This window comes from Eschrichtius robustus, chromosome 20 (genome assembly GCF_028021215.1).
Source record: "Eschrichtius robustus isolate mEscRob2 chromosome 20, mEscRob2.pri, whole genome shotgun sequence".
Classification (NCBI taxonomy): domain Eukaryota; kingdom Metazoa; phylum Chordata; class Mammalia; order Artiodactyla; family Eschrichtiidae; genus Eschrichtius; species Eschrichtius robustus.
This window is the reverse complement of record NC_090843.1, coordinates 14,479,945-14,506,695: the sequence shown is the minus strand read 5'-3', so window position 1 is coordinate 14,506,695 and position 26,751 is coordinate 14,479,945. Positions and strand designations below refer to the sequence as shown.

Genomic DNA, 26,751 nt, shown 5'->3' with positions numbered 1-26,751 from the left:
GCTCCGCAGCAAGAGAAGCCACCACAGTGAGAAGCCCGTGCACCGCAACGAAGAGTAGCCCCCGCTCGCCGCAACTAGAGAAAGCCCGCGTGCAGCAACAAAGATCCAACGCAGCCAAAAATAAATAAATTTAAAAAAAAATTGTGCTGTGAACAAATGGGGCTCAGAAGTTATGATGTAAAAAATTGAAAATACTAAATATATTTCATCAGAATGGTAATCTTGTTCCGGCAAAGCTCATTGCTCTGATAAATTCTACAAACCAGTGAGCAATATAATGAAAAGAATACCTTAAATCTGTTTCACGTAGGTATTTGAAATAATAAAAATTCTGGAAACGTAAAAAATCAAAATTATATCTATAAAGCAAGTGAGAATATTCAGAAACTTCTATCAGAATTTTTAACACAATTTAGTGTACAGTTTTAAACAGTTAAGTATTTTTAGACATGAAATTAATGAGTTTCAAAAAAGAATAAAAAAGCATGGGTGTATCACTGTGACCTAAATTAATGGTCCTGCTTGTTGTAAAATGTAACTATTGAAATAAGAAAACAAACTTTGAAACTATTTCCCTAACATGTATTTTTAAATTAAAATGTAAAATTCAAGTCTTCAAAAATAGTTACTTGTTTTTGTTCATCTCTTAAAGGGGAAGGAACATGTGAAATACTATATCCAAATGTTACTGTCCATGCTTGAGAAACATGGTTTCCATGATGTTTCATGAAAACCTTACCGGGTTTTGTACAGAGCAGGAATACTAGAGCAGGGTAGAGAGGAAGTCTGGGAAATCTGGAGTTTCAGCCAAGATTTTAGAAACTGTTTCTAGACAAGCGCTGTCGGGCAGGCCCCATTCCCCTCCCCTGGACTGGGTAGAGTGGCTCATCCTCTCTGGAGGACAGCTTGTCCAGAGATGCCTGAGTGGTTCTAGGCACATTCCCCCCCAGGCCCATGATCATGACTGAACAATGGAGGGGAGGTGTAAAAACCCAGCTCCCTTGCCACAAGATGGACCAAACCCCATGGCACAACTCACACCCCACATCACCCCATGTGAGCAGACAGTGCGTCAAGTTCAGCTGAACCCTCATCTTTGCTTAGTTGCTTCCCGTGTCCTGTTCTACATGCCAGTGCCCTTCCCTTCTCCTTCAATCACTCCCTCGGTAAATCACATGCTCAAGAATTCCGTCTCAGGCTCTGTTGCTCAGGAACCCGTCCTCAGATAGGTGGTGTCAAACCCTCTATAGTCACCTCTGAGTGATGTAATTAAAGATGTGAATCATGTCAATCTTAAAGTATTTTCCTGACAAACTTAAAAATTTTTTTTTCATTACTCAAAAAAGCTTCTTTTTTTGGTAATTTTAATTTATTTTTGGCTGCTTTGGGTCTTCGTTGCTGCGCGCAGGCTTTCTCTAGTTGCGGCCAGTGGGGACCACTCTTCGTTGCGGTGCGCGGGCTTCTCATTGCGGTGGCTTCTCTTGTTGCGGAGCACGAGCTCTAGGCACGCAGGCTTCAGTAGTTGTGGTGCACGGGCTCAATAGTTGTGGCTCACAGGCTCTAGAGCGCAGGCTCAGTAGTTGTGGCGCACGGGCTTAGTTGCTCCGCGGCATGTGGGATCTTCCCGGACCAGGGATCGAACCCATGTCCCCTGCATTGGCAGGTGGATTCTTAACTACTGAGCCACCAGGGAAGTCCCAAAGCTTCAGTTTTTAAATTTAGCTTTCTGACTCCATGCTTGTGCTTTCAACACTTTCACAATGATTTTCTGCTCCTCAATGAGGAAAGCGTGCTTGATCCTGTCACGGACACATTTAGCGCACGTGGACCATAGGCCTGGCTGACATGTTTTTTTGTTTTAGACAACCTCATAAGAACTTTAGGTCTCACAGCACGAACTCCTCGAAGTCGGCCTGGGCACATGCCACATGCGAATTTTGGTGCCTTCCCAACCTTCTTGGCATAAAGGTAAACAATTCTGTTACCAGGGGTTCGGGACAGCCTGGTTTTGTTAGAGGCTGTATCATGGAACAGCTTATGACGGCATGTCAAATGCTGGGCCATCCTGAATGCCTCTAGATACCATCCCTGGAAGAGGAAGAAGCCTGACAAACTTTTAATTTACCTTCTTTCATCAAATAAACATCAGAGAGAATTAAGTAATATATCTCAAGACTTGGGAACTGAGACAATGAAAACTGGAAGGCCACTGGACCTTATGGAGAACTGGCGGTGCTACAGCCACACAGTTTGGAAACTGTGAAGTCTTGCCTGTTCATTTTAACGGAAATGGTAAAATCTTAGGAAAAGGAAACATTTTAGGGAGTTTTATGCTTAATTAGGGTTATTCTAACAGAAATTTTAATACTTTTATTTATTTATATTTTTAAATTGAAGTACAATTGGCTTGTAATATTATATTCTATAAGTGAGATCATATGGTATTTGTCTTTCTCTGTCTGACTTATTTCACTTAGCATAATACCCTCTAGGTCCATCCAGTTGGTCGCAAACAGCAAGATTTCATTCTTTTTTATGGCCGAGTAATATTCCATTGTGTATATACCTCACATCTTCTTTACCCATTCATCTGTCTATGGACAGGTTAGGTTGCTCCTGTAGCTTGGTTGTTGTAATAATGCTGCAATGAATATAAGGGTGCCTGTATCTTTTTGAATTATTGTTTTGTTTTCTTCGGAAAAATACCCAGAAGGGGAATTGCTGAATTGTATGACAGTTCTATTTTTAGTTTTTTGAGGACCCTCCATACTGTTTCCCATAGTGGCTGCAGCAATTTACATTCCCACCAACAGTACATGAGGGTTGCCTTTTCTCCACATCCTTGCCAACACTTGTTATTTGTTGTCCTTTTGATGATGGCCATTCTGACAGGTGTGAGGAGATATCTTATTGTGGTTTTGATCTGCATTTCCCTGGTGATTAGTGATGTTGAACATCTTTTCATGTGGAATTTTTTTTATTATAAATCTATAGTTTTATTATCATGTGGAGATTTTAATACTTTCAGATTTACAAGGTTAATTTGATAAATGAAAGAGAAGTGGAAGATGCTATAACAATGAAGAAATATGGCATGATTTCTTGTAACAAAACAAAGTATCAATTCCAAGAGAAAATATAATACTTTAAAATAAATTATTATATAAAAATACATTTGTTATTTGAGGGCAAAAGTGAAAATAAATGAATTCTAAAGTCATTTAAATTTATAGAATCCTGACACTACTAAATGGTATTTGTAAAGTTCTGTGAAGGATAAATGAAATTAAACCAATGGATTAAATTATTTTTTGTGATTTAGAAATATAAGATAACAGAAATTTTGGATATAGAAAAATTTCAAACAACATTATAAGGGCTGGAATATTTTAAAATTTTATCATTGTTTTTGTTCATCAGGAGTTGAGGATTTAACACCAGGAACAACTGGTGTGAAGAGAAATTCTCTATTTATCGAGATTACACATTATCCAATGGCCACCAGTTTCAAGGAATTCACTGGAAAAATTCAAGGCAGTTCCCCATGTCCAATCATCCTGGAACGTGAGCCCTGTTTCAAAAGACCATACCAACTATTTCTAAACATCAACAAAATTTTGGAAATTATGAGAATAATTTTATTAAAGATTTGCTCAAAAATTTATATCACTTGTTGAGTAGTTTTATAACATAACTTAGTTTATTTAGAGATAAACTAGGGGTAGTGGAATATATTTTTAAATATCTGATCCATGCATTGACTTATATATTACTCTACTGGTTGTGACATATTTAATAATACCTCTGCACACTTCATAGAGGTTTCATAAGGATTAAATGAGATTATCAGTGTAAAGCTCTTAGACAACAGAAAACCTAACTTTACTGTTTGTTTGACTATATTTATTGTCATCAAGCTTATCAATATGGTGAATTATTGTGGGCCATAACAATGTGGATTTGCCATGGTTTGGGCCCTAAGGAATGTGCCAGGTCCATGGATAACTTTTTCTTTTTCCACTTGAGACTTCATAGCTGATTTGTCGTGTAACCTTTGACAGACTACGATCCTTTTCTGGGGCCTTGCTAAGGTAGTCCTAGCAACGTTTACTAACAGCTCTCAGTAGCACTTCTGGTTTCCTTTGCTGTCTTTGTATCCAAGCTGTGGTCTGCAGGCTTCCTGCCCCAGCTGAAAGTTCCACACACAGAAATGCCCCAGACACGTCAGCTTTTCTAAAGACGCCCCATCTTCTGGGCATGACAGTTCTCGGGAACCCAACTCCACCCTCTGCTCAGGCCAGGATGGATGAGATACTCCTGGGAAATGTCAAAAACGAAACCTCTGATTCCCTCTAGCGGAAATTCTGGCGTTAAGGGTCATCCCACCCGAGATTAAACTTGTGGGGTTCTTTAGTGAAAGAAATTGCCACCAATATTACCGTATGAAGTCACCGTCAAGCACTGAGTGCCATCTTTGTTAGAAGAGTGGGTGCCTGAGAAGTAACTTTTACTGTCAGAAGGAAATAAAGGCCTTTTATGAACTGAAGGCTAAATAAGATGATTTGCTTCCAGACAGTGGCAGCCAGACAGGGAGGAAGTGGGGGTGACGGCAGCAGGTCCTGGCTCTGCTCAGACCCCCAGTGGTGGCCAGGTGTGAGGTTGGGAATGACTGACCACCACGGGCTGGACCTGGGGAGCCCGAGAAAGGAGCACTGGGAGTGAGTTAATACTGGAGGTTGGATGATCTGAAAGAACCTGCACCTCTGTGTCCCCCACAGAGAGGACACCTGTCCACAGGAATGCAAGAGACCTACAGGGCCAACCCTCAGTGGCAACAAGAACCAGTAACCCAGGATTCCCTGGTGGTCCAGTGGTTAGGACTCCTCACTTTCACCGCGGAGGCCTGGGTTCAATCCCTGGTCGGGGGAACAAAGATCCCACAAGCCGCGCAGAGTGGTCAAAACATTTAAAAATAATAATTGAAAAAAAAAAAAAAGAACCAGTAACCCAAGTGGCCCAGCCTGATCACAGCTCCCACCACTCGGGAACCCCTCACCCCTTCCCACTCTCCACTTCAGGCTGGCGACCGCAAAATATGCATCCACTTCTGCATCCATTTCGCAGACTCAGGAGAATTCTGGATCGGGTAGAAGTGAATCACTAGCCACTTCAGGGTTGTAATTTAGAGACTCTGAGACCACTTGGGCCCTTGTGAAAATTCAGAGTCCCAGGTTTCATCCCCAGTAAGCCTGGAGTGGGGCCTAGAAGCCAGCATTTAACACAATCAGGCACTTCTGCTGCCATGTTTCTCTGTGTCTCTCTACACAGTCAATATTGCTTCCCAAGACTAAACCAAACTTCCACTAAACTCCTTTGGACACAGGTCGTATCTAGAAAGAGACGATTGGGTGGGTTTGCATAAAGACAATACTTTTTCTTTTTCCCACTGTCCAGCTTCCCTGCCAGCCTGAATTAAAGGCAACCTGTCACATCTCTCTCTGCCTACAAGAGCTCACAGAGGAGCACAGGGTCACATCAACCAGTCATCTTATGTCAGGCTTGTCCATGCAACTCTCATTTTTCTAATTTGGTTAAAAAGGAGGAAGTTCTCTATGTGACTCACCAACCACGGGGGCCACCAAGCCTCCTATGCCCTCCTCCCCGATTTCATTTAGGAGAACGTGGGGGCCATTTGAACAGACTGTTCTTTGGGGGCATTTTTCCTGCTGTCAAGTATAAGGCTCACTTGCCATTTTGAAGCTTGAATCTCCAAACCAAAACAACATGTGGAAAAAGAGTTTTCTCATGTTCCTTTTCTCTCTTTCAGTTCAAAAGGCTGCACTGGATTGTGAAAGAATGAGAAAAACAAATGGTAAGTTTCATTTACTTCTCTCTTGTACTAAAGCTGTTTTCACCGAAACGGTGAGACTGTCAGCTTTAAATCATGTGCATTCATGAACAGGTTTTTTGGTGCTTTCTGATGAACAACCAAAGGGGAGAGTCGTTTCCATGACCTACTGTTTAAAATGAAGTGATTTTAGCAAGGGAGTTGGAGAATCTTTCCTGAGACTCAGAGACAAAATATTGAGATTTTTTTTTTTTTTTTTACAATGAAATGGTTCCTTCTTTCTCTGTTGTTGTTTTTTAATTAGAAAAATCAACACATAATTGTTGTAAAATAAGTCAAGCAACACTAAAAATATATCCTGGGAGGCAGTTTATCACCATAGAGCTAGGCTGTTGTGGTCCTAACCCTGGTTCTACCGTTTTCCAGCTGGCAGCCTGCGCGCACGAGGAAACCACTTAAAGCTTAATTTCTATCCTCTGTGAAGTGGGGAAAATAAAAGCACTTCCCTGGGAGGGTTGTTGTGAGGACTGAGACAAGTCATGTCCCTCAGCACAGAGCCGAGTGTATGAGGAACCATCAATAAATGCTAGCTCAGGTCGTTGTTGTTACTATACTATAAAATGTGAAAGTTCTGTTATATCCCCTCAATCCCTCTCCCCTCTCCACTTCCAGAAGCAACCACTATTAACAGTCCTTTTTGTTTCAATATCATAGTAAACAAACTCTTCTGTGACCTGTCCTTTTTAAAATTAACAATATATCCCAGACATCTTTCTAAGAGGAAGATGTAGATTTAGTTCCTTTCTTTTCAACAGCTGCATGGCAATTCATAATAGGACTCAGCCATAATTCATTTTTTAAAAATAATTTTTAATATCTTTTAAAGTAATTAATTAATTAGGTTGCACCGGGTCTTAGTTGCAGCTTGTGGGTTCCTCAGTTGTGGCATGCGAACTCTTAGTTGCGGCACGCATGTGATCTAGTTCCCTGAGCAGGGATCGAACCCGGGCCCCCTGCACTGGGAGTGCGGAGTCTTAGCCACTGCGCCACCAGGGAAGCCCTCCATGTTGTTTTAATTCGTGGTTGCCTCATCACTCATAAACTTGAGATTCTTTTTCATGTTTGTTGACTGTGAAAGCTCTAGTACATCCATATAAAGGACATTTAGGGATGGCTATCTGGTTGGAAAGAAAGGCAAGGTCTCATCTTGAAGCTGAGCTTACATAAGGCTGAGAAAATATTAATTGTCCTGATCAAGGAGAAGGAGGGAGGTTTTGGCATTTTTGAGGGGTCTAAACCACCTCCTCCACCCAAGCCATCCCTCAGCCCCAGCACTATTTCTTCTTTTGGGAATTACCTATTCAGATTATTTGCCCATTTATTTGATTGTCTTTTTCTTATTAATTTGCTGTCGGTTTATGTATATAAAAAGAATACTATGCTTTCATTTATGTTTTAAGTATCTTCTTCTAGCCTTTTACTTCTCTTAATTTTGCCATAAAGGAGTTTAAAGTTTTAGGATAGTTATTTTTTTCAGTCTTTTCTTTATGGCTCCTATTTCGTGTGTCTTACTTGGAAGACTTTTTCCAAGCAGGTGATATAAAAACATTTCCCTATATTCCTCTTTGTTTTTTTGTTTTTTGTTTTTTTTACTCACAAGTGAGTAGAAGTCACTTCTTAGCAGGTCCAGGGTTCTCAGGATGTCTTGGGGACATTAAGAAGAGAGGCATTCACCCAAATTCATGGGTACTGAAGGTACAGTCTGGTGACAAGTTGCTGACTTGGCTTCTTAGCCTCAAGAGGCTATTAAAAGTCTAATCTGGAATTCCTTATAAAAGTTCCAGCAAAGCAGCCTTAAAAGACCTACATGTTCAATCTACTCTTGCTGCACTGATATCAATAATTAGGCCAAGTTTAATGAGACCAGACTGATTTTGCAAACAAATTAATCTTCAATTATCTCTATTAAGAACAGGGTGATTGTAGGGGGAGAACTCTGTTTCAGTAAAAGTACAGCACACCCTGTGGGGTGTCGAACGGCCACGTCTCCTTGTCAGCAGTTAACATTTCCAATTTCTCTCCTACCCTTCTGACTTGGAATCACGAAAAATGAAAACTTCCCTACAAGCTGAAGCTTGACGACTTAGTATAAACTTCAGAGAAATCACACAGATTACATGTGGACAACCTCGGTGATGCCGGGGTGGGGGCTGCTCAGAGTTCACCCGACGCCACGGCCACATTCCAATTGCGGCCCAGACAGAGCAGCAGAACTGCCACCACCTGCCCTTGCCCCTCGCCCAACCAGGGAGGCACGGAGACCACCCTCCTGGAAGTACCCCCAGCTGACCACCCTCTGGACTCAGACCAGGCTGGACAGTTGGCTTTTCCTTTGTTTCTACAGAAATACCTCCCATTAAACGCTGATGGCTTTGCCCGTACAAAGGCCTCACTTTGGCGGGACACCACCCCCAACACCGCCTCCTAAAATAAGACACAGCTGCTTAACAAAACTGACCTATTCTCAGGGCTGAGAAATTGGTTCAGTGAGGCATGGAGCAGTTCACAGCTGTGACTCTTCCTGGTGGGGGGTGTTGGGGGGAATGGAAGGCGGTGGGACACACCCTGAAAGATGCACTCTGGCCACGATCACCTCCAGCCAATAACCCTCACGAAGCAGCAGGGCAAGAGGGCACCTGCCCTCCCCTTTCTCTCTGCAACCAGGGAATCACCCCACATGGATGATCTTATCCTCAGGATGGGAAGTCCAGCCCGAGAGAATTCTGCACAAGCAGACCTTATTAAAGCATTTTTTCTCCTCCTTCAGCCTCCCACGGACTCTAGTTACCTTTCCACATTGCCGCTTCGTCCGACCCAGCACAAAAAGCATTCAGGTTTTGCCTCTTCTCTGGGTCTTCATTTCCTTACAAGGGCTCCGGCGTCACCCCAAACTTACATTAAACAACGTGTATGCTTTTTAATGTGAACTTACACTAAATGTGTATGCTTTTCTCCTGTAAAAAAAAATAAATAAAATTAAAATTAATTAATTAATTAATTTATTTTGGGCAGAGTTGGGTCTTTATTGCTGCGCGCGGGCTTTCTCTAGTTGCGGCGAGCGGGGGCTACTCTTCGTTGCGGTGCACGGGCTTCTCATTGCGGAGGTTTCTACTGTTGTGGAGCACAGGCTCTAGGCGCGCAGGCTCGCGGGCTCTAGAGCGCAGGCTAAGTAGTTGTGGCGCACGGCCTTAGTTGCTCCGCGGCATGTGGGATCTTCCCGGACCAGGGCTCGAACCCGTGTCCCCTGCATTCGCAGGCGGACTCTTAACCACTGTGCCACCAGGGAAGTCCCTTATATTCCTCTTAATTCTTTTACAATCTTTTATTTATTTATTTATTTATTTATTTATTTTTAAAGATTTATTTTATTGATTAATTGATTGATTGATTGATTGCTATGTTGGGTCTTCGTTTCTGTGCTAGGGCTTTCTCTAGTTGCGGCAAGTGGGGGCCACTCTTCATCACGGTGCGCGGGCCTCTCACTATCGTGGCCTCTCTTGTTGCGGAGCACAGGCTCCAGACGCGCAAGCTCAGTAGTTGTGGCTCACGGGCTCAGTCGCTCCGCGGCATGTGGGATCTTCCCAGACCAGGGCTCGAACCCGTGTCCCCTGCATTAGCAGGCAGATTCTCAACCACTGCGCCACCAGGGAAGCCCCCAATCTTTTATTTTTTTAACATCAGATTTTCTGATGAGGGTTATTTCTTCCCTTGGCATTTTTAAATAATAAAATTCAAACACACAAGCAATCAGAGACTACTGGGATTGTGGCAAAAAGATCCAGAAGGCAGTTTGGAGATGCTCCCTATAGCCAAAAGAAAAAAGAGACAATAAGAATAAAATAATTGTAATGGGTTGTGGGTTGAGACACATCAAATACATTTAAATCTATGAGTTCATAATGATTCTTAAGCAAAAAATAATAACAATAAAGGGAAATATCTCACTGTTACAAGATGCTAGGAAACCAACTCATTATTTTCAAAATTGGTCAGTAACAGAAGAGAACCAAGCATTTATCCTCCCTTTTCTTTTTTCTTCTTTTTGGCCGTGGGATGTGGGAGCTTAGTTCCCTGACCAGGGATCGAACCCATACCCCCTGCATTGGAAGCACAGAGTCTTAACCACTGGACCACCAGGGTCCCCTATCCTCCCTTTTCTATGCAAACTGTACCTCAGTGTAACCAAAGAGTTGACAAGGGTGTTTCTCTTCAGATAATTACGGATGATAAATGAAGAAGGAAAAACAGAATTGGTATATCACCATTTTGCAACCTCTAATGAAATAATGCTTTCTGGGTAATTATTGTCAAAGTCTGCTAACAAACAAAAAGAGAGATAGCCAGACATTCTGTGTCTCCTAATGGAAGTACACCCTACCCGCTATGCTGCATTCTTGCTAAATAAAAGCTAATCTGATTTTCATCAAGCCTCTGACAGGAGACAGAAGAATATGGAAAGGACAGCATGGGAATGTAATTAATGAAATCCAGACCATGGAAAACACTTCAGAGCAAACAACTTGCTATCTTCAACAAATAAAGGGCTTCCCTGGTGGTGCAGTGGTTAAGAATCTGCCTGCCAATGCAGGGGACAGGGGTTCGAGCCCTGGTCCGGGAAGATCCCACATGCCACGGAGCAGCTAGGCCCGTGCACAACTACTGAGCCTGCGCTCTAGAGCCCGTGAGCCACAACTACTGAGCCCACGCACAACTACTGAAGCCCGTGCGCCTAGAGCCCATGCTCCACAACAAGAGAAGCCACCACAATGAGAAGCCCGTGCACCACAACGAAGAGTAGCCCTGCTCGCCGCAACTAGAGAAAGCCCGCACGCAGCAACAAAGATCCAATGCAGCCAAAAATAAAATAAAATAAATAAATTTATTTTAAAAAAACAAAAACAAATAAAGTGCAGGGGGAAAGAAAAGAGACAGAAAGGTCTACAGATGAAAATAGTCATAAGAAACATAGCAACTAACTACAATAGACCATTATGGATCCTAAAAGAAAAATCAGACAATTGGGGGAATTAGAACACTAACTAGATATCTGATGATATTTTTAAAATATTGTTAATTTTTAGGTGTGATAATGGTATTGTTATTTTTACCAGAGTCCTTATCTTTTAGAGATACAAACTATTAATGTCCTCCAGCCAAAGATCACCAGGGACACACGTGTAGTTGGACCAAGTTGAGTTTTAAGAGAAAATGCATACCATGGAGTAAGCAAGAGGGCATCTTACGGTAAGATTTGCGTTAGGTAACTTGGAGGAAGGTTCAAGGCAGCAGGCTTTACTATGAATTGGATTCTTTTAGGAAGTGGAAATAATGATATGGTTGGGAATCTTAATAATTCTTATCTAAAAGATAAGAAGAGCAGTGCAAGGCAAAAGCTCTGACTGATAAAGAAGCAGCAGTCAATCATATTGTTAAGTTTAGAGGGATACTTGGCCATTTTTGTGTTTTGGACCATGTTCGTGTCTTCATCTGTGTTCAGACATGATTATGGAGTCATCTTGTCTTTGTCTTGCTCTAATATGGTCACAGAGTGGCCTTGTCTGGTACTGGTGACCAGTCAGTTCCTAGCCAGCACAGAAGAGCTTGGTAAGGCTACCCGTCTCTCACTGGGAGAGGCCTCTGTAGGCACTGAGGCTTCCTCACACACTGTCCAGCCTGGCTGTGCAGGCAAGAAATGTCCCCTACCTTTGGAAAGTTCACCAGGAACTGAGGGTCTCCACCACCTTGACCCACGAAATGTGGGTAGACAACCACTGAGTTATTATTGATGGATGTTAACAAGGTCTTTCTCTTGTGTTATTTTGCTTTCCAGAATTCCCTTCTCCAAGTTTGAACTCACAAACGGATGCAGTCATGAGGGGTCAGAATGTATCTCTATCTTGTTTCAACCAGTACAAATCACTGCGGATCACCTATTTTTTGTTTCGGGGTGAGAAATGCTTGAGCATCCAGAATGGACCCATGACTTTTAACCTAACAATCTCAGAAGCCCGTGACTTGGGCCCCTACAAATGCAAAGCCCAAGTTTCTAACTGTTCAAAATACAGTCGTGAGTTCAACTTCACATTTGTCGGTAAGTAGAGTGCTTGTTACTCGGAGGCCCTGTGATTTGGAGGGATTCTTTCCTGTTCTAGGATGGGCTCTCTGTTCTGCTTGTTAACACTCCCTCAAGAGCCTGGCAAGTATGTCACTGAGATCTTTTTTCTTAATAATTCCATTTCACTTTCTCTCCAAATACTTTTGGCTGTTTCAGATAATATGCTGATGGCCCAAGACAAAAAGTCTTACATCAACAATTTGAAAAGTTGTTGAGATCTTTTCTAGATGCTTTACTCTAGGATTCTCACTGTGTAGGTAAAAAAAAGACTTTTTCTCTTAAGATTCAAATAAGAAGTCTTAGAATCAATGTTGGACCCTGTGGCAAGGGTCTCCAGAGCCCCAGGCTTTTCCCACCTTCTTCCCTTTGCAATGGCCATCAGCCTCCACTCTTCCTGCCCAACCACATTTTTTTGGCCACGACACGCAGCTTGCAGGATCTCAGTTCCCCGACCGGGGATTGAACCTGGGCCACGGCAGTGAAAGCCCGGGATCCTAACCACTAGGCCACCAGGGAACTCCCCAGCCACATTTTATTACTTTTATATTTTTCTCTCCCATCTTCCCACCCCAAGCCTTTCACAACCTAGCATTAATGGCCTCATCCATGAAGGTGACCTTGATAGTGGACTCCTGGGAGAGGGAGAGAGTGTTTCCAGGTAATACATGTACCTGGAGTCTTCCAAACAGAGGAGCCCTGACTTACTGATTGAATCTTTGAGTGATTCTCTGGGTCTGTGCTCTCCAGTATGGTAGCCACTAGCCACACGTTTTATTTAAGTTTAAATTCAAGTTAATTAAAATTACCTGAAATTAAAAAATTCATTTCCTCAGTCTCATTAGTCACATTTCAAGTGCTCAAGAGCCACAGATGTGGGGTGGCTGCTGTATTAGACAGCACAGACACAGAACATTTCCATCATCACAGAAAGTTCCATTGGATGCCTTTGCTCTAGGTCAACGGTTCTTTTTAGGTTATAACCATTTTAACAATCTAATGATAGTGGTGGATACTTTCCCTGAGACATGTTACAGATGCAAATTTCTGCGTAAGACTTGAAGGGATGCCGTGGGCTCTGGATTAGAGCCAACCATCTTAGGGCAAATTTGAACACAAACTCAATGGAAGCCATAACTGTAAATGAAATGTAAAAAGAAGAAGACCATGCAAACGTGGTCTGGGATGTAGTGGATAATGTGAGGTCAGTACCCTGGCTGATAATATTCTCTGGTGGTCAGATTCCTGCTGGACTGGGCAGCCTGGTTTTGCAGAAAGAGCAACAGAATAGGCATCAGGGAACCTGTGTACCACTAGCTTCCTCTGCAAGGCTGAAGCCTGAAATCAATTGATTTAAAAAACCCCAAGTCTTCATTTCCTGAGCTTCCTTCCCACAGATATGTATACAATCTTCCCACATCCTGCCTTCAGAGCAAATGCACAAGTTTCTTGCAATGTGTTACAGTAATTACACCACCCTGTAGAACTTTTTAAATAGATTATAAAAACCTGTATCATCTTCATTTAGGTCAGATTAATAAATACCTACTGAATGCCGACCCCATGTAAGTAATTGTGTTGGATGCTGCCAGGGTTTCGATGATGCCTAAGACATGATCTTGTCCCCAACCCAGTAAGGGATGTGAGCCGTGAACACAAATTCATGAATCACTGATTCACTCATCAAATATTTAATGATATCCCTGATGTGCCGAGCCCTGGATATATATTAGTTCTTGCCTTGGTGGAGCTTACAGTCTATTTGGGGAGGCATAAAACCCAAGTACCCCAACAAATAAATTCATAATCACAAACTGTGTGGATTGTTATAAAGAAAAAGAAACTGGCACAGTGATGGAGAAAGGTCAGGGATGGGGGAGTGACCTCCTTAGATAGGGTAGTTAGGGAAGGCCTTTCTACAGGGACAGCATTTAAGAAGAGCCCTGAAGGATGAGAAGGGGTTAGCTACGTGAAGAGACAGGGAAAAAAGGCTCCAGTCAAGGGACAATAACCTATGCCGGGGGCTCCAACTTAGGAAAGAACTTGGCTGTTGGGAAGGACCTAATAGGACACTGGTATGGCTGGAGGTCTGATGAGGGGAGTGTGACCCCAGGTGAGACTGGAAAGGGAGGGGGAGCCAAGTCAGGCCTATTTATCAGGCCCAATTTATCACCTTCAATGTTAATTCATCCTGGGTGGGGCAGGGCAAGGGTAGAGGTTGGGGATCGGTTGGGAGGCTTTTGCCGTCATCCAGGAGACAAACAATGGTGGAGATGGAGAGAAGTGGATGGATTCAAAATATATTTTGGAGAAATAAACAACAGGACTTGCTGATTGATTAGATCTGGAATCATAGGTAGTAAAGGTGGGGAAGGAATCAAGAATGACTTCCAGGACTTCCCTGGTGGTGCCACGGTTAAGAATCCGCCTGCCAATGCAGGGGACATGGGTTCGATCCCTGGTCTGGGAAGATCCCACATGCCACGGAGCAACTAAGCCCGTGTGCCACAACTACTGAGCCTGCGCTCTAGAGTCCGCGAGCCACAACTACTGAGCCCACATGCCTAGAGCCCATGCTCCACTACAAGAGAAGCCACCACAATGAGAAGCCCGCGCACCGCAACGAAGAGTAGCCCCCACTCACCGCAACTAGAGAAAGCCCGTGCTCAGCAACAAAGACCCAACACAGCCAAAAATTAAAAAATTTAAAAAAAAAAAGAATGACTTCCAGATGTCAAGTGTGATCAGCTGACAAGGAGTGGTGTCATCCACGGAGATGGGCAAAAATGGGCAAAGTCGTTGTTGAATGGGTATAAAGTTTTGGTTATGCAAGATGAGTGCATTCTAGAGACCCTGCTGTACAACACTGTGACTATAGTTAACAGTGCTGTTCTGTGCACTTAAACATTTGTTAAGAAGGTAGATCTCATGTTAACTGTTCTTAGCACAATGAAAACAAATGAATGATTGAATGAATAAAAACATTTTAAAAAAGAACAGGATTTTAACATATGTTTATCTACCTACCAATTGATTCATTAACTAGCAGATTAACTAGAGTTCAGTTTCAAACAGGTTATGTTTGAGGTGACCAGGAGACATCCAAGTGGATCATGTAATAAGAGGTAGAAAAGTATTAAGAGGATGGGACCAAGTGCTACAGGAGGCAGAGGAGGAGGGAGAAGTTCTGCCTGGAGGACTAAGGAAATGTTTTCTGGGGAAGGTGGCAACTGAATGAGCCTTAAAGGACCCCTTGATTGATTGATTGATTGATTGATTGATTTTCGGCTGCACTGGGTCTTTGTTGCAGCGTGCAGGCTTCTCATTGCTGTGGCTTCTCTTGTTGCAGAGCATGGGCTCTAGGCATGTGGGCTTCAGTAGTTGCAGCACGCTGGCCGTAGAGCACACAGGCTTCAGTAGTTGTGGCGTGCGGGCTTCAGTAGTTGTGGCACGCAGGCTCAGTAGTCGTGGCTTGTGGGCTGTAGAGCACAGGCTCAGTAGTTGTGGCGCACGGGCTTAGTTGCTCCACGGCATGTGGGATCTTCCTGGACCAGGGCTCGAACCCTTGTCCCCTGCATTGGCAGGCGGATTCTTAACCAATGCGCCACCAGGGAAGTCCCATTAAAGGACTCCTTTAATTTAAAAAATATGACTAATTTATTGAAGAGTCACCACTCCCTTCCCTTGATCACTGTGATGCTGTGATACACTTTACCAGTCCATTTACAAACCCTCAGGGAAGTGTACTTCTAGTTTGAATCATCTTATCTCAGACAGAAGTCCATGCTCTCTGCTTCTTCATGAATGTTTCAATTCCTCCTTCCTGAAAACTACAGGAGGTAGATTTCAATTCCATAGGAAAAACATCCTATTGATGCCATTCCCAAACAAAGTTGCTCTTTGAGGCCACCATCACTGGGTGCCATTCTGTCAAGGATGCTACCACAGGGATTCCTGCTCAGGGGAGGGACGGAGCAAGAAGACTCTAAATTATTTTCTTTGGTTTGACTTAAACAATGAAACATATTTCATTGTTTCTGTGCCAAATTGTTAAATTGGCACAATGTTATTAAAAACAAAGGCACATGCTTGGGAGTTGGCCCTGGCTCTGCCATTTACTAGCTCTGTGGCCCCTGAATCACAGTTGCCTCAACTGTGCAATGGGCATGATGCTGTCCACCTTGTAGTACTGTTGTGAAGTGAAACAAGATAATGTGGGTAGTGACCCCGACACATGATGGATACTCAACAATTATCTTTCTTTCCCTATAATACTGTTTTATTAATGAATTATATAGTAAATTATATAGCTGGATTCTCCCACTATCCAGGTATATAATTTATTATATAGGGTATGATCTTACAGAGCCTACCAGACCCACTCATTTCTGGTCAAGAATTTCCCTTGACTCTATTTATCAGGGTTACTTCCTTCTTTCGGGAGGAAGTGAAAGATAATTGTACAGCTGAATTCTATAAATGACAATACAGTTAGAAAAGATGATATTTTTAGATTTCTTTGATTTAAAAAAAACCCACTGCAATCTCACAAGGATTGGGAATAAAAGCACCTCTCAACTACATACTTGGAGCTGGATCTTTGACAAAATTATACTATCTGCCACAAACAAATTGTGAATGCTGATGAAAGGCAAGTTTGTGCTCTGATTCCTCAAAGCAGAGAGACGTCCTCCACCCTCTGGCTTTCTCGGAACCTGGTTCATGCCACGAGGCATGGCGTTAACCACATACCCACTGATCTTTCCTGATGGAGCTTCTTGTGAGCAACTTGACTTCTCAAGAGGGGTGCCATTCATCTTTGGGTTAACAGCTGGGAATAGAGTAGGGCTCCCATCCACGTTTGTGGACTGAGTGAGTGAACCCAATCTGCTTATCTGTTTAACGTGCACTTTTATTTTTCTAGATCCAGTGACTGCACCAGTGCTGAACGTCAGTGTTGTTCAAACAAAAACAGACAGATACATAATGCTACGCTGCATCTCATTCAATGGCTCTCTGCCCATCAATTATACTTTCTTTGAAAAAAACATGGCCATATCACCAGCTATCTCCAAGAATGTAAGGGAGCCTGCTGAATTTAACTTAACCAAGAATAACACTGGAGAAGGGAAAGAGTATAGGTGTGAATCTAAAAACAGATTGCCTGACCATGCAAAATACAGTCAACTCATCACCATACCCTCAACAGGTAAAGGCGACCTGAACTCTTTCAACAGGATCTGGATTTACTTCCAGAAACCAGCTACTCCTCTGCCCGCCCATTTCCCACTTTGCCCACCTGCTTCCAAATACTTTTCCTTCTGTAGGGTCCACACGTTCTGATGGGGTTGCTTTCTGCCATAAAGGAACCAAAGAAAAGCCTGGAAACTGGGGCAAGAAGGGACCTTGTATCCATAGTAAGACTTCCTGACTTGACCCTGCTTCCTGTCTTGACTTTTCACTGCTCAGGTTCTAAGCAGTCGCATTAGAATTTGCATCTTTCTTGAAGCTGCTGGGTCTCTTGATTTTCTTTTGCTTTTTTAAAATCATTTTTAAAATTCACTTCCAACACCTGTACCCACCTGCTTGGCTGTTTAATGCTTGGTGAATCTAGACTTCCAGTGCCACCCTTTCCTTGAGGCAAGAATGGCTCCTGTCCCAACCTTGTGTTTTGGAAGGCACTGCTCTGGTGCTTCTTAGCCATGTGCCTTCCCATAAGCTTCCCATAAACCATGGGGATTTGTCCGCCTGGACCCTATATCCCCACTTTTCTATACCTTACTCTAGGTTCCTAGACCTGAATTCCCTACCCAATCAGATCAGAACCCACCTTCCAGGGCCTGCACAAGTCTCCTTCCCAGCTCATCCTCCCAAGGGTGGACCACGGTAAGGATGTGAACATTCCTGGACCCACACCAAGGGAGCTGTTTGTGGGGAGTGAGGGGATGGCATTTGGCCATGCAGGCTGGGGGTGTCCACGTGCATGTCAGGCTCCTTAGGGTGCAGGTCAGAGCCTGGGTGGAAAGGGGGCCAGGCTAGGGCTGGGGCTGGATCTCCCCGTACTGTCATGTTCCAGTGCAGAACTCTGAGGAGTCTGAGAATTTTAGATTTAAATCTGGCCTTATGAAGGGACATTGGTTGAGGTAGGAGGACAGAACAAAAATTAGGTTAGCAAAGGTAGCAGGCACAATTGGGCATTGAACACCTCATGTGGCCTCATCCTCAGAAGATCAGAGCCCACACCTGGGTGTTCAGTAAGTTCTAACAAGTGAGGCAACCTGTTGGAGTCAGGCTCCAGAGTCAGGCTTTTGCCTACAAATCCAGCCTTCAATTCACTAGCTGTGTGACTTTAGGAAAGTCACTTAACCTCTCTGAGTCTTACTCTACTTAATTGTAAAATGGGAGTAATACCAATGAGAAAAATAAGGTAATGCATGTAAAGTGCTTAACACGATGACTGCATATAATTAACACTCAATAAGTGGTAGGTATTTGGGTGACATAAATCATACAGACATGACTAAAGCCTTTGCCCAATAAATGGCCAGGCTGTTCTCAGGCTTATGACCCTAACAACGTAGCCAACGTCTGTCTGTTAAATGCTGTGCTGCTTTTTCTTCCTTGTATATGACCCCTTGTGGAAGATGGACTTGGTATGAACCTTAAGAACTTCACTAACAAGTTAACTCTCAAGTTGCAGGGCAGGGACTCAGGGTGCCGGGTACATTGGTTAACCTGGGAGACAGTCGTGATCACCCTTTCCAGAACATTTCACAATTCAATATCATTGGAAAAGAAGGCTGTGCAGTGACCAGTGAATGCTGTCTTCTTCCAGGAGGAGAGAGCTGTCCTTTCTGCCTGCAGCTACTGCTTCTGGGGTTTCTGCTTCTGGTGCTAATAGTAATAATCCTAATTCTGGCATTTTGGATGCTACCAAAGTACAAAGCAAGTAAGTTCCTTAGGAGCTTTGCCATTGTTTTCCCTGGGTTTTGGATACAGACAGCAGGGTGAGGGCAAGGAGGAAGGGAAAGGGGAATCAGAAATGGGATGTGAAGAAAATGAGAAGAGAAGGAAAAGATGCAAAAGGAGAAGGTAATGAAGGACTTCCTGAACGGTTCACATGTAGCACAGTTCTCTTTTCTCTGGTAAAGACTTCCCTATTTAGACTGCTTGTGGGTGTGTGACCTGTGCAGTCACACAGGGCCCCGTGCTAAGGAGACAGTTTAATGCTCCGTTGTCACTGTCTTGAAAATTGTAATACATTAAAAATTTTTTTAATATTATTTTTAAATTGTGGTAAAATATGCATAACAATAAAATTTACCCTGTTGGCCATTGTTAAGTATACACTCAGTGGCATTAAGTACATTCACATTCCTGTGCAACCAACACCAGCCATCCACTTTTTCATCTTGCAAAACTGAAACTCTGTACCCATTAAACAGTAACTCCCCATTCACTTCTCTCTCCTCCCAGCCCCTGGCAAACACCATTCTACTTTCTGTCTATGAATTTGACTACTTTAGAAATCGCATATAAATGGAATCATACAGTATTTGTCCTTTTGTAACTGGCTTATTTCATTTAGCACAATGTCCTCAAGGTTCATCCCTGTTGTATACGTGTCAGAATTTCCTTCATTTCAGGACTTCCCTGGAGGTTCAGGGGTTAAAACTCCAGGCTTCCACTGCAGGGAGCATGGGTTTGATCTGTAGTCAGGGAACTAAGATCCCACAAGCCATGCGGTGCGGCCAAAAAAATTTTTTTCCCTTCATTTTAAAAGCTGAATAATATTCCATTTTATATATATATATATATATATATATATATATATATATATATATACACATATACACACATATATATACACACACACGCACATATGTGTACGTACACACACACACACACAAACACTTTGTTTATCCATTCACCCATCAATGAACTCTTGTATTGCTTCCACCTTTTGGCTATTGTGAGTAGTGCTGCTTTGAACGTGGGTGTACAAATCTCAATAATTTTTAAACAAGAGGCCCCACATTTTCATTTTGCACAAAGCCTGCAAATGATGTAGTGGGTTCAGACTGCCAGAGCTTTGGTTTGTAGTTGTCAGTGTCCTCACTGGGTCTGCCACTCGGAGGAAGCTCAGTACATGAAGACAAAAAAGAGCCTCATTCTCTCTGCCCCACCTTAAGCACTGCATTAAACCCCATTTACTACTTTTCATAATTCACGTCTTATGACCTCTAGTTAAGATTTCAAAGTGGCCTTTTCATTTGGCACACGACTACGGAGGAATATTGAGATTTACACAAAAGACAGTTTGTGTCTCAGGACCGACACCTGCCAGTGAGCTTCGGGGCATTGAGTGGGCTCCTTCACCTGCCTGAGCCTCAGCGTTCTGACCTGTAAAATGGGGCCATGGGAGATACTGTCAGACCTGGGGAGAGAACTAAGTGATACATGTTAGGCTCTTGGCCTTCTTCCATCTCTAAAGTCCTAATTCACGGAAATCCAGGACTCAGTTGACAGGAAACTTGAAAACAGATGTCAAAATGTATACATCTCATACATTAAAAAATTTTTGTTTTTTGTAATGTAAAGCATTTTTAAAATTGAAGTATAATTAACCTACAACACTATGTTAGTTTCAGGTGCACAACAGAGTGCTTCGAATTTCTATACATTACAAAATGACCACCATGATAAGTCTCGTTACAAAGCTATTACAATATTATTGACTATATTTCCCATGCTGTACATTTCATCCCTGTGACTCATTTATTTTGTATATATTTATTTTGGTTGCACTGGGTCTTAGTTGCAGCAGGTGGACTCCTTAGTTGTGGTACCTGGGCTCCTTAGTTGCGGCACATGGGCTCCTTAGTTGTGGCATGCAAACTCGTAGTTGTGGCATGCATGTGGGATCTAGTTCCCTGACCAGGGATCAAACCCGGGCCCCCTGAATTGGGAGCACAGAGTCTTAACCACTGCACCACCAGGGAAGTCCCTGACATTTATTTTGTAACTTGAAGTTTGTACTTCTTAATCTCTCTCACTTATTTCATTCACCCCCCACCTCTGTGGCAACCACCTGTTTGTTCTCTGTATCTATGTGTCTGTTTTTTGTTATGTTTGTTCACTTGTTTTGTTTTCCAGATTCCACAAATAAGTGAAATCATACGGTATTTGTCTTTCTCTGACTCATTTCACTTAGCATAATACCCTCTAGGCGCGTCTATGTTGTCACAAGTGGCAAGATTTCATTCTTCATTATGGCTGAGTAATATTCCATTGTGTGTGTGTGAGTGTGTGCATGTGTGTGTACCACATACCACATCTTCTTTATCCATTCATCTATCAACAGACACTTAGATTGCTTCCATAGCTTGGCTGTTTGTTGTAAATAATGCTGTAATGAATACAGGGGTGCATGTATCTTTTAAAATTAGTGTTTTGTTTTCTTCAGAAAAATATCCAGAAGTGGAATTGCTGGATCATATTTTTAATTTTTTGAGAAACCTCCATACTGTTTTCCATATTGGCTGCAGCAATTTACATTCCCACCAACAGTGCATGAGGGTTTCCTTTACTCCGCATCCTTGCCAACACTTGTTAGTTATCTTTTTGATGGTAGCCATTCTGACCGGTGTGAGGTGATATCTCATTGTGGTTTTCATTTGCATTTCCCTGATGATTTAGTGATGTTGAGCATCTTTTCATGTGCCTGTTGGCCATCTGTATGTCCTCTTTGGAAAATGTCTATACAGTTCCTCTGCCTGTTTTTACTTTTTATTTTTTTTAACGGGGTAATTTTTTAAAAAATATTTATTTATTTATTTGTTTGTTTTTGGCCACAGCAGGTCTTAGTTGCGGCATGCAGGATCTTTTAGTTGCAGCACGCGGGCTCTTAGTTGTGGCATGCGAACTCTTAGTTGCGGCATGCATGCAGGATCTAGTTCCCCATCAGGGATCGAACCCAGGCCCCCTGCATTGGGAGCACAGTCTTACCCACTGGGCCACCAGGGAAGTCCCTGCCTGTTTTTAAATTGGGTTTGGTTTTTTGATGTTGAGTTGTATGAGTTCTTTGTACATTTTGGATATTAACCCCTTATCAGACATATCATTTGCAAATATCTTCTCCCATTCAGTAGGCTGCCTTTCTGTTTTGTTGATAATCTCCTTCACTGTGCAAGTCTGATGTAGTCCCATTTGTTTATTTTTGCTTTTGCTTCCCTTGCCTGAGGAGACAGAGCCAAAAAAAATATTGCTAAGAGCAATGTCAAAGAGCATACTACCTATGTTTTCTTCTGGGTGTTTTATGGTTTCAGATCTTACATTTAGGTCTTTAATCCATTTTGAGTTTATTTTTGTAGATGGTGTGAGAAAGTAGGCCAGTTGATTCTTTTGCATGTGGCTGTCCAGTTTTCCCGATGCCATTTACTGTGTTGTTGTTCCCAATTGTATATTCTTACCTCCTTTGTTGTAAATTAATTGACCATATAAGCATGGGTTCATTTCTGGGCACTCTAGTCTGTTTCATTGATCTATGTGTCTGTTTTTTGTGCCAGTCCCATACTGCTTTGATTATTGTACCTCTGTAGTACAGTTTGAAATTAGAGAGCATGATACCTCCAGCTTTGTTCTTTCTCAGGGTTGTTTTGGCTATTTGAGGTCTTTTGTGTTTCCATGCAAATGTTAGAATTATTTGTCCTAATTCTGTGAAAAATCCCATTGCTAATTTGACAGGGATTGCACTGAACCTGTAGATTGCCTTGGGGAGTACAGTCATTTACAATATTAATTCTTCCAATTTGTGAGCATGGTATATCTTTCCATTTGTTTGTGTTGTCTTCAATTTCTTTCATCAGTGTCTTATAGTTTTCCAAGTACAGGTCTTTTACCTCCTTGGTTAGATTTATTCCTAGGTATTTTATTCTTTTTGGTGCAATTACAAATAGGATTGTTTTCTTAATTTCTCTTTCAGACAGTTCATTTTTGGTGTATAGAAATGCAACTGATTTCTGTATATTAATTTTGTATCCTGAAACTTTACTGAATTCATTTATTCGTTCTAATAGTTCTAATTCTTTGGTGGCATCTTTAGGATTTTCTATATATAGTATCATGTCATCTGCAGACAGTGAGTTTTACTTTTTTCTTTCCAATTTGGATTCCTTCTTTTCTTCTTCTTGTCTGATTGCTATGGCTAGGACTACCAATACTATTTTCAATAAAAGTGGCAAGAGTGAGCGTCCTTGTCTTGTTCCTGATCTTAGAGGAAATGCTTTCAGCTTTTCATTACTGAGTATAATGTTAGCCGTGGGCTTGTTATATATGGTCTTTATTATGTTGAGGTATGTTCCCTCTATACCTACTTTGTTGACAGTTTTTACCATAAATTGATGTTGAATTTTGTCAAAACCTTTTTGTGCATCTATTGAGATGATCATATAATTGTTATGCAATTTGTTAATGTGGTGTATCACGTTGATTTGCGGATATTGAAACATCCTTGTATCTCTGGGATAAATCTCACTTGATCATGGTGTATGATCCTTTAAATATATTGTTGAATTTGGTTTGCTAATATTTTGTTGAGGATTTTTGCATCTATGTTCATCAGTTATATTGGCCTGTAATTTTCTTTTTCTCTGGTGTCTTTGTCTGGTTTTGATATCAGGGTGATACTGGCCTCATAGAATGAGTTTGAAAGTGTTCCTTCCTCTTCAACATTTTGTAGAATTCACCTGTGAAGCCATCTGGTCTGGGACTTTTGTTTGTTGGGAGTTTTTTGATTACTGATTCAATTTCATATTGAATGGTAATTGGTCTCTTCATATTTTCTATTTCTTCCTGATTGAGTCTTAGGAGATTGTACATTTTAGGAATTTATCCATTTCTTCTAGGCTTTCTACTCTATTGGTGTATAATTGTTTGTAGTAATCTCTTATAGCCCTTTGTATTTCTGTGGTGTTTTAACTTCTTTCATTTCTGATTTTATTTATTTGAGCTCTCTATTTTCTTGATGAACTTAGCTAAAGGTGTATCAATTTTGTTTGGCTTTTCATAGAACCAGTTCTTAGTTTCATCAATCTTTTCTATTGTTTTCTTTTAGTCTCTATTTCACTTATTCCTGCTCTGATCTTTATTATTTCTTTCCTTCTACTAACTTTTCTTCTTTTTCTATTTCCTTTAGGTGTAAAGTTAGGTTGTTTATTTATGATTTTTCTTGTTTCCTGAGCTAGGATTGTATTGCAATAAACTTCTCTCTTAGAACTGCTTTTGCTGGGTCCCTTAGATTTTGGATGGTTGTGCTTCCATTTTCATTTGTCACCAGGTATATTTTTTATTTCCTCATTAATTCAGTGACTCATTGGTTGTTTAGTAGCATATTGTTTATCCTCCATGTGTTTGTGTTTTTTGCAGTTTTTTTCTTGTAGGTGATTTCTAGTCTCATACTGTTGTGATCAGAAAGGATGCTTGATATGATTTCAATCCTCTTAAATTTATTGCATCTCATACTTTTAAAAAAACATGTCTCCTCTTCCTACAAAAAGCGTAGAGTCCTACAAAAGTGGAATTAATATTCTTGAGTACTGGCCAGGACTAAATGGAACTCAGCTGGGTAATTTACTATCTCTTGCAGATATTACAAAGCTTTTTACAGCCTATTCTTTTCAGCGAAGGAAAGAAAAGGTGTCTCTGGCCATCTCAAGCATAATCTGATAGGCAAAGGATGTTATTTGCAGAGCCAAGAAAATAAATCAGAAGGGTTCCTGCCTTAGAGAAGCAGATGCTATGGACTCCTTGCTGAGTCTATGGTTTTCCTTTAATAGACAACAGTTTAGGCCACTGGAGCAGGTCATTCTTTCAGAACTCTGGGGAATTCCTCTCCTGTGGCTGAAGTAGTTTAATTTAATGATTCTGCACCAATTTATATAGGAAAAGCTATGAAAGATAATGCACCCAGAGTCTATGGAAATACACCCATGGAAGATGGAACATATGCAAATATCTGTAAAAATCAAGCAGGTAAGAGAACTTTGTTGGCGATTTTGGTTGGTTTGGGGTTTTTGTCTTTAAAAAATTTTTAAGGTCGTACAGACACATGTGTAAAAAATTGCAGAAGCAGAGTATAGTGTCTCCCTCCCATCCCGACACCCTATCCCACTTTCCAGGGGCAATAACCAGTTTTTAAAATCCTTCCACAGATATTTTATGTGTATGTTAGCATCTAAATAAATGGTAGCAATGGTAGCATGTCATAGATATGTCATTCTACACCTTGATTTTTTCACTTAACGACGTATCTTGGAGATTTTTTTCTATCAGTTCAGAATGATCTACACTGTGTTCCAATCTCTTTGATGATCACCTCTTAAAGCTGGCATCATTTGCTGCTTTATAGTAAATAGACCCAGGACCTTGGCCAACAATGAGAACAATCCCAGCCAACACTGACTGAGGGCCAGCCATGTGCCAGGCACAGTGCTAAGCAATTTACCCACCCTGTCTGGTACAAACACCACGAACTCCCAATTTATATCATTCCCATTGTACAGATGAGAAATTTGTGCCAGGCTTAGAACCAAGGCAATGTGTTTCCAAAGCCCGAGATGGTAAGTACTCTCTGCAAAGTCCAGAGGTGACATGACATTGTGAGGGTAGCTGGCAAGCCACTGCCCTCAAGTGATCAGAGATTAGGACTATAGGCCCAATAACTCTGTTTCTTGTCTTTTACCCAGGGACTGAATACTCTCAGGAGATACATTATGCCACCCCCATGTTCCAGGAGGTGGCACCGAGAGATCAGGGTGAGCCACAGTTTGGGATAAGGGATGTTATCGAAATGGGACAGTAGTCTCTGTGAGGTCACCATACTCCCAGGCTTTAGGAACCCAAGGATGGGATGAATGGGGGCAACATGCATACCCTAGGAAACCAATAGCAATCAGTACCACGGCTCCTAACAAATTTCATCAGGAGATGGGTAGATGGGGAGGAGAGAAGGATGTGGTGGGGAGAATATCATATAAAAAATCCAGAGAGAAGGATGCAGGTGCACTTCTAAAAAATTTTCAAGAATAAATCATTTAATATAGTCCAGGAAAAAAAAAACAGTTAATACTTGGTTCTGTCAGGCCACCCAGCTATTAAAATAGAATTTTTTAAGAGCTTCTATGGATATATATTCTAAGTTTACTGAATTATTTTCTCTTTTATATTATAGAAACCTGTAATGATTGTAGAACTGGATATGTCTATTCTGAACTCATCTTCTGAGATTTAAAGATAGAAACTACATCTCAGGGTAAGATGCTTTTTATAAAGCTGATTTACATAAAGAAAAAGCAAACTTGACTGACACTTAAAAAGGTTTCACCTGGTTACCTGAAGTGACTCACTGTTTTTCATGTTTAAACACTAGTCCTTTGGCCCTTTCAGGTACATCCAATCCTGTCATCAGACAACAGGTTTGTCAGATAGGATCCTGACTAGTGACAGTTTTTAAATGCTTTTGCTATTTTTAGGCATGGATCATTTCCCCCATGGCCACACCACTTAATAAAGAATAATTGTTCAACCACCGTGCTCTTCATAAGTGCATCCTGGAAGCATTACAACGATCATCTACCCATCCCCATGCCCATTAAAGGTTCAGAAGCAGACACACAAAGCAAAAGCCATGTCTAAATTCTAAAACAAAAACTGGTGACCTTGGAAAGGTGTC

General features: G+C 41.7%; 1 protein-coding gene and 1 pseudogene across 1 annotated transcript; one reads left to right on the top strand and one right to left on the bottom strand.

Annotated features, from left to right (window-relative positions):
* Positions 1-1,705: 1,705 nt before the first annotated feature.
* On the bottom strand, positions 1,706-2,091 carry LOC137755521 (large ribosomal subunit protein eL34-like; annotated as a pseudogene).
* A 3,750-nt stretch (positions 2,092-5,841) lies between these two features.
* On the top strand, positions 5,842-26,460 carry MILR1 (mast cell immunoglobulin like receptor 1). The gene is made up of 8 exons (XM_068531244.1): positions 5,842-5,872; positions 11,739-11,999; positions 16,945-17,229; positions 18,856-18,969; positions 24,963-25,052; positions 25,583-25,639; positions 25,766-25,834; positions 26,251-26,460. The coding sequence occupies exons 1-8, from the start codon at positions 5,857-5,859 to the stop codon at positions 26,301-26,303; spliced, it is 945 nt and encodes a 314-aa protein (XP_068387345.1). The 5' UTR covers positions 5,842-5,856; the 3' UTR covers positions 26,304-26,460.
* Positions 26,461-26,751: the final 291 nt, after the last annotated feature.